Here is an 8,922-nt window from a genome sequence, read left to right as displayed (position 1 = left end):
GACCATGGAAGATTTGTTGCTGAGTGAAGCAGGTCAGGCTATGAAAGGGAGACACTACGTCTCCACTTAACATACACCAACTTTCTGCACTCTATGGTAGAGACTGAAAGACTGGAGGATAAAAAAAGCATTAAAAATTCTTATGAACACTAGAGACAAAGTGGAAGGAGAGTGTGGGAGGGGAAGAAGGTAGGAAAGAAAATTTGGGGAAAAAATAGGTAAGACATTTGTGGGATTCAGATATTGCTTATTATCTGTTGATGAGGATGTTATCTGTTGACGAGGACAACAGATAAAATATAATAGTCTCAACTGGGCTGCACTGAGGTATATATCATGCTGGGTAAAGTCTCTTTACAATCAAAATTATATATAGTGATTGAATGTATAAATGATAATAACAATAAATTTTAAAATGTAAAGAAAACAAGTACAGTGTATTATGTGCACTCATTGTTACTGTGATGACAATGCTTGTAGAGTTTCTCCGCCAACAGAGCTAAGATACTGAGAAGTGAGCGTACACCGGTAAGCATATGTTATACGCACACATATTTACACAGCCCGCTTTCCAACACATTATGTGCTGGAGAGTATATTATGCCAAGAACGTAATGAGCATAATATGTGATTCTTAACCATTGAGAGATTTCTTAAATAATTGTTTAAAGAACTATTTTATTTATATTAATATTTTTTTTTATTTTGACCAGTGAAAGACAAAGAGAAAGAGAGCAAGTAAGCCACCAGGTCTGGGACTTGAACCACGGTTGGCCAGGTGAGAATCCAATGCCCCTGACCTCCACACTACCTACTGATATCAAGATATCTATATTTTTATGAGATTATTTGAAATAATTCTTAAAAATGGAATTTTGATTAAATTGATGATTACTCTTTTTATTGACAAAAATTATATATATTTATGATGAACGATATATTTCAATTTATATGTACATTGTAGAACAGCTAATAAAACTATTGCACATGGACTTTACCTTACACACTTTGTTTTGTGAAGAGAAAACTTATTATCTACTCTCTTATCCATTTTTAAGAACACAATACAGGGGGCCAGCAGGTGGCATGGTGGTTAAGGTGCTGGACACTCCCACATGGTTAACCATGGCTTGAGTCTCCGACTTGATGGCTTGCTTTCTCACTTTCCCTCTCTCTCTCTGATCAAATTAAAATAAATGAATGAATGAATAAATAAAATTAAATAAATAATTCTTTAAAAAAAGAACACAGGGACCAGCAGGTGGTGTGGTGGTTAAGGTGCTAGACACTCCCACATGGCTGACCATGATTCAAGTCCTGGACCTGGTGGCTTGCTTTCTCACTTTCCCTCTCTCTCTCTCATCAAATTAAATGAATTAATAAATAAAATAAAATAAATATTTGAATAAAGAACACAATACATATTATTAACTACAGTCATCAAGTTGTACACTCAATCTTTTGAACTGACTCCTCCTATCTTATTGGAAATATGTATCCTTTTTATTTTTTAATTTTGTCAGAGGGCATGTGTACTTATTACAGAGATGACCAAGTGAGAAATAGAGAAAGAAAGTGAGAAAGCATCCTCATGGGGCATGATCATATCATAATGCTTTCTTCTCCTTCTCTCCCTCCTTTCGGGATCCTGGGAACGCATGCACAAGCACCCAGGACGTTTTTCAAGGACCCATGTCTGAGACTTGAGCTACATGGTTGGCCATGTAGGATCTAGTGACCTTAACCACCAGGCCATGGGCTGGCCCAGAACTTTGTATGTATCCTTTGATGAATATCTTTCCAAGCCATGTCGCCAATCCCCAAACCTCTGGTAACTACCAGACTACTCTCTGCTTCTACGAGTTTCTGAATTGTTTAAGTGAGATCATGCAGTATTTGTCTTTCTGTGCCTGGCTTATTTCATTGAACATAGGTCCTCAAATTGTTATTTTTTTATCTTATTAGTCAATTCATAATTTTGCCAACTAATCAGCTCACTTAAAAATTTTAGTTATAAACTAAAGCACAGTAGAAAGGCAATTCATTGCCAATTGTTATGAAACTATAATGATAAATATTTATGGTTTATCATTATCATATTTAAAAAACAAAAGCCATAAACAATCATTTAGAAATTGCTCTGCTTTATCTCTTTTGCATTTCATAATTTTTGCCATGATACTATGAAGTTAGTAGTAATTATTGACCATTTTATATTCCAAGTTTAATGGTTTTTAAAGCCCTTACGTTTTTACCAATTTTAACCTTGACTCTAGTAATGATATATTTAAGACCCTTGTGAATAAAATATAGGACTAAATATTAAAATTTAACTCTAAGTTTCCTTAGTGTTCATAAATATTATCATTACACAGAGAATAGATAATAAAAACTCCCCAATAACTTTTAAGAGCTCTAGAACAAGATTATTGGAGAACTTCCCCCAAACTATGCGCACCGAAGGATTCTGGCCCAGGTCACAAGGGGTTCCAGAATCCTGAGAAATATTTGTGTCATAACCACTCCTCTTACTATTGGATCCCTCTCAAGGAAAAAGGGACAAAAGTGGGCATCTGTGATTTAGGTCTGCCCCTAAAATAAATATTGCACTCAGGCAGCATATGGCTCTCAGGCTCACTCTCCAAACTGCAGTGATGAAAAGAAGCAAACTGTATTCTTCTGTTTTATCACTTACTTTTTTGCTACCTGTGGCTTTCAAACCCACATAATCACATTTATGTAATCTTAAAGGATAGAGAACAAAGATGCTCTACAACAGGATGGCCAGATACATGTAATGACCAGTGATTACTCTCCCTGGAAGGAAAGGGATGCTCCCAGACTTTGAGGTAATATGCGACAGACGGTCTTTCATCTGGTGAAGAGTACATGGGGAAGACACCCAGGAAACCAAGAGGGTCACACAGCAGGAGTCAAAGGCTAATTGGGAATTAAAGAATGTGATGACTCATACCGAAGAGGGCAGCTGATAGTCCTGCAGCCTGACAGACTGATGAAATGAATCCCTGCTCAGCCTTGATTAATACCTTTACATGCATCTGTCTTCATCCCCTCCAACAGTGAATTAATTGGAATGGAAAATGAAAGCTTGAGAAAAATAAATTGCACCTACCTGGATAAGCGACAGATCCTCAAGCTGTAACCTGAAGAGGTAGTTTCTACAAAATACAAAAAGAGAATAATTTTATTTTTAATGGATCCAAAAAAGTTAGAGTTTATAAAAATTTCAATAAAATGGAAATAAAACGCAATAATTTTGGCTTCAAAATGTCCTCCTGCTAAGAATACATAGGGCACTCTTTTCCTTGAACCTCAGAATACAAAGAGGCATTCGCCATGTCAACAGACACACATGAGAGACTGGTGAGAAAGCCACTGGTGAGTGTGTACATGTGAGCTAGTGTGTGTAAGCTAATGTATTTGTGTGCAAGCTGATGTATGTGCGTGTGTGTGAGAGACTAAAGTAAGTGTAAGACGTTAATTGGCTTTTTAGATGTGTATAGAACAGACAAGATAACATGGACGTTCCATTTTGAAACTTAATTTAACTTAGATAATATGTAACTATTCTTCATGACTCTTTATCCTGTCCCATTACCTGCATTCACCACATTTCATAGTAAGACGTGAATTAAACCAAGGCCCAGTATTACAGTACTCCGCCCTGTCAGAAGGATTCAGTTTGTGATGAGTTTAGGAGCATCTACTTGTCAGTCTGCCCAAAGGACTGAAGACGTTCAGGTTTGAGTCAGCTCTGTTACCCAAGTGTGAAACAGGAAATAAGAAGAGACCATCGATTTTCAGTGATGGAGGGCAGGAACAGTGAATTATGCAGCCGTGATCAGCAGACTGCCGGGGGAAGAGCAACATAAACATTAGTTCCATTAGGCCCAGACTGTATTGCTGTAGATTCTAGGAACTGCTACTGATAGCGGGCTTCCCTTATTGTGTGATGCTTTGGCCACTAGTTGTGATCATGAGATCTTCCCTAACATCATGTGGATGAGAAACTGAGGCAACACGAGCGGGCCTCAGGGATGAAGGGGAGAGAAATTCAGCAGGTGTAAACAATGGAGGAAGAAACTGGCACAGGATGGAAAGTGCAAGTGAATGTGGAAGAGTTCTCCCCAAAGCTGAAGGTTTTGTTATAATGGGCTGGTCCAAGGCTACTTCTAGAACACAGAGAAAGCCTTTCTAGCACCAGTAGGAAACAAACGTAGATTGTTTCCAGTAGCATGAGGTGGGAAGATATAAGGACAGATTTGCTAACCCAGAGAAACGAGTGATGATGGCACTTGTATAGACACTGTGGGAGACCAAGTTCACTTTCAGGGTGGTCTCACGGTCTGAGTCATGGGCCCTGGGCACCCAGGTTTCTCACTGTTTGTCTGTGCCATGAGGGCACTGCCATCCTACACTGTGGAAATCTCCTCCTTACCATCACAGTGCTGGCTGATGCAGTACCAGAGGAGCTTTGCCTGGCACATGCGCTCTCTACCGCAGAGCCTGGGGGGATGGCCTCCCATCTTCTATTGCAGCTGAATCTTTGCTTTCTGTGCAGAACCACTTTAAGGATCTTTGAGAATAAGGAATATTGCAAGAAAATCTATTTTTGTTTAGCCGGCACCATGAGGGGCAAGATTTCCCAAAGAAATGTCATCCTGTAAGGAAGGAAGGCCACTGGGGAGCCTGTTTAGGAGAGTGTAGTCACGCTGCCAAGGCGAGACCACCGGAGCTGGCTCGCACACCAGCAGTTGCCAGCTCTTACCTGATGTGACACAGAAACCAGCACACCTCCTCCTAGGGAAGTTAGAAATCCACACACACATAGATAAGCCTTTCAGATGAGGGCTGGCAATTACTGCCTCTGGGAGCCCCTCAACTCCCTCACACTGGTCTGCACTTGGCGCTCTGGCTTCAGGAGGCTGCCCCTCTACTGTGAGAGGCAAGATCAAGGAAAGAATATGTAGTACAAGGTAAGAATATGTGTGTGGGGGACCAGCAGGTGGCATGGGGGTTACGGTGCTGGATCTGTATGGCCAACTCTGAGGTTTAGGACTTAGTGCAGCAGCTTAAAAACTACACTGCATGCATGTGCATGCATGACCACCCCAAATCCCAAGAACAGAATGTAGGAGAAGGGATTCACATGTGGCCATCCCCCTGGGGGGTGATTTCACACTTCCCTCTCTCTCCAGTGATTGTATACCTGCTATAGCAAAAATTAAATATAAAAATTTTAAAATAAAGAATATGTGTGAGGGGTCCAGCTGATGATGCAGTGGCTAAGCTAGCTGGATCCCAAGTGGCTAATTATACTGTTTGAGTCCTAAACCCAGCAGCTTGAAAAACATGCTGGACACATGTGCATGCATGCCCCAAATCCCAAGAATGGAGAAGTGACAGCAGCTGGCTGATGCCCCACTTTTCCTCTGTCTGCCTCTCTGAAAGTGCAGATGCCCTGTGGTGAATTAGAAAAAGAATGTTTTCACAAAGCTAGAGCTCTTGGCCATACAGCCTCAAGAAGGAAACAACCATGCTATGCCTCAGTCTTCTCCTCTGTAAAATGGAGCAAACAGCCACGCCCACACCTTAAGGTTCAAATCAAAGGACAGCACTTAGAACCCTGTCTGACCCATTGTAAGCTCTCAGTTCAGAAGCAACTTCTACTTAAGTATCAAACATATTTAAATTTCTAGATGCGTTGATGTTCTCTGTACCTTATCTATTGCAAGAGGAAAGGAGGAATGGATCTGCCCTTCCTTAATCGCAGGTTACATGCATAAGCAAGCACAATTATCCCCACCAGTTCACCTGCTGGGATTGTCCATAGGATGGGTGGTGCTACTGAGGTTTTAGAAAAGTAGACAACATGATACATCTTTTTTTGGGGGGGCAAATAATAGAAAAGTAGACAACATGATACATCTTTTTTTTTTTTTGGGCAAATAAACTTTAATAAGGTGTTGACATGATGCAATGGGGTTAGAATACTCTCTCCAACAAAGGGTGTTGGGAAAACTGAATATCCAATTGCAAAAGAATAAAATTGGAACCTTACCTTAAACCATACACAAAATTAATTAGAAATGAAGTGAAGGCAAGCAAGTGGGCAACTAGAGGTGCCTAATACTCATTTCCACCTACCACAGAAGAAAATGGGGAAAAAATGAAAATAAAGGATAAATAGCTACATTTTTGACCAATAAAAGAGAATACTGAGGTATAGCAAAGTACTGGGAGAAACTTATTGATTCTGGGACTAAGTAATCTCATTTGCCAAGCAATTAGCTATTTAAAGGCTTTTTTCTGTGAATATTTCCAATATGAGAAATCATTCATATCTTCAGTGAATAAATTACCTGAGAGCTTTGGTGACATTTCAACATTCTTTCTCTGTTATATAAACATGCATGTGTGTGCATGTATCTGTGTGAGCACACACATGTCATACTACAGAATCTCTTTCTGACGCCTTTTTAGAAAGGAAACTCTCATATACAAAGCAAGAGCTGGAAGTTCTCTCTCAGGCAACGAGGAAAGAAAACGATAGCTGTGTAGAACTTTGAGGAGGTCAACTGCAGAGAAAATTTAAAGCCCTCCCTCTAACTGGGGAAAGGATTAAAGAAAGGTTAGACATTGCTCTCTACAACCTTTGGCTCCAGTTTTCTGGTGTTTCCCGTCGGCAAATACCGACCTCAAATGACAAATATGCCACACCCTCAGTCTACACCCCCCACAACTAATACTCCTCTGGCCAGTACTTCTCTGCTGATCAGGTCTTGGCAATCTAAGGTGCCTCTTCCCTTGAGGGCATGACCAGTGGATTCCCTCTCCTGCTCTCTCTCCCAAATATCAAGGAACTGTGGCACCCTCCCTAACATCTCACTGGAAATGACAGATCAATGGGGCAAAGACATTCATTCTACAAATGAAGAGGTAGCCAGGAGGGGCATGCATCCTAGGAACAATGCCACAGTCATTATGAGACACCATTCCTACTAAGGGGAAGCTCCAAAGAAGACTTGATATTTTCCTTTGGTATATTTCCTGGGTTATAAGATGGAGGAAGTGATTTTTATAACCCATCCTTGGTTTCTCTTTATTTTGTTTTTCTTTTTAAGCCTAAGGGTCATGTGCTCACCAGAGAAACAAAGAGATAAGGAGAAAGAGAGAGAGTTAGAGATTAGGAGGAAACACCCCTTGCATAGGGTGTGGTTACACCACAATCGCTTCTGTTACATGTTTCCATCTGGTCAGGATTTGAGAGCTTGCACACATGAGGACCATGGGTGTTTTTAAGCCAAGAGGACTGGGATTTAAACTGTGTAGTCAGTCATGTGGCATCCAGCTCTCAAACAGCTGGACCACACAACCAGCCCCTCAAAGTTTTTCATCTTAAAAAAAAATAAAATCATAGAAACCAAAAATTCAAGAGCTAAGCTGATACAATTAAAGAATACTACCCCCTCAATTTGTAGGTAAGAAGTGTAGTGTAACTTGTCTACGATTATAAGGATTCAGAGAGTTCTAGGGTTAGAAACAAGATCCCCTCCAACTTGCCATCTCTTATCCCATAGTGACTCACGGCCTCACCAACTAATCAGTCATTCTATGTCCCTCCCTAATTTCACCTGCACAAATCACGCAGGAGCGCAGTCACACAAAGAAAAGACACACAGGTAACTGTTCATAAGTACCACTATTCCATAGCCTCATCACTTATTCACAGGAGTACTTACAAATCATTGTAAGACAATTCAAGTTTTGGTACTGTTAATAAGCTCATGATTTGGGACCAGGAGGTGGCATAATGGTTACATCACTGGACTCCCACATAGTCAACAGCCATTCTAGTCCCGGACCTGGTGGCTTAACACTCACTCCGGGCACATGTGCATGTGTGCCCAAAATCCAAAGAAGAGAGTGGAGGAGAAGAGAATGCAACATGACCATCCCCCCTGGAGGGTGATTTCTTGCTTTCTGTCTTTCTGTATCTCTCTGTCTTTCTGGGGAACACATGTACCCTATAGCAAAAATCTCTCTATAAATAAATAAATAAACTCTTAATTCTATACAATCTGTGCACCTCTGGAACTGTAATCTGGCCATGACATCTGTCTCCCCATGAACAGAACAGGTGGATATTCCAGGTCAGGTTGATCAAGGGATGCCTCTTTTCTTCCTCCCTATGTTGTGTAAAGTCTTCCTCCAACTGCCTGCCCCTACTCCATTTCAAGAGAGGCCTAGTTTTCTCCTTTAAAAAATGAGAAAGCTAAACTATACAAGATGTCAATATGTTTAAAAAACACAAGTTCCTAAAAGACTATGGCCAGTTTTAGATATACACAAAGCCTAATAGAGCTAAATGAATACATGGCCATCTAATATAAAATCATCTTAATGAGACTAATTTGAATAAATTCCTGAAGACTACTTTTCAACTGTTTTTCTTTTTTACAACTGAGTAACTTATTTCAAAACCATATTAAATGACATCTTAACATATAAAATAGGTAAAATAATTTTATTAGCAAAATGTATTTAATAGTGTGTCAATCGGATTGTTTTATTTGTATTGCTTTATTAAATTTGTTTGATTTTTGAGGCACAGAGTTGGTAGGTGTTTTTAAATATTTGTTTAGAAAATGACTATAGTATACGTAAAGCCCAAGTAGTAGATTAAATGTCTTGCTGGGCCTTTCCAAATTAGAAATATATAATACTAGGGACCAGCAGTTACTGTAATGGCTATGTCGCTGGACTCCCATGTAGTAGACCGCGGTTTGCATCCCAGACCTGGTGGCTTAAAACTCACGCTGGGCGTGTGTGCGTGTGTGCCCAAGATCCCGAGAGAAGAATGGAGGAGAAGGGATTGCAACGTGGCCATCTCCCCTGGGG

The 8,922-nt window shown here is 40.2% G+C and overlaps 1 protein-coding gene across 6 annotated transcripts in view; it reads right to left on the bottom strand.

Moving 5' to 3' along the window:
- Window positions 1-8,922, bottom strand: part of SEMA5A (semaphorin 5A) — a 525,920-nt gene that overhangs the window by 263,348 nt on the left and 253,650 nt on the right. For all 6 annotated transcript variants that reach the window (XM_027769892.1, XM_006143315.2, XM_006143312.2 and 3 more), the window contains one exon: window positions 3,134-3,179. In XM_027769892.1, the coding sequence (XP_027625693.1) occupies window positions 3,134-3,179 (46 nt within the window). The remainder of the gene's footprint in view (window positions 1-3,133; window positions 3,180-8,922) is intronic.

Source organism: Tupaia chinensis, unplaced genomic scaffold (assembly GCF_000334495.1).
Source record: "Tupaia chinensis unplaced genomic scaffold, TupChi_1.0 Scaffold000096_1, whole genome shotgun sequence".
Lineage (NCBI taxonomy): Eukaryota > Metazoa > Chordata > Mammalia > Scandentia > Tupaiidae > Tupaia > Tupaia belangeri.
This window is presented reverse-complemented; position numbering and strand designations above follow the sequence as displayed.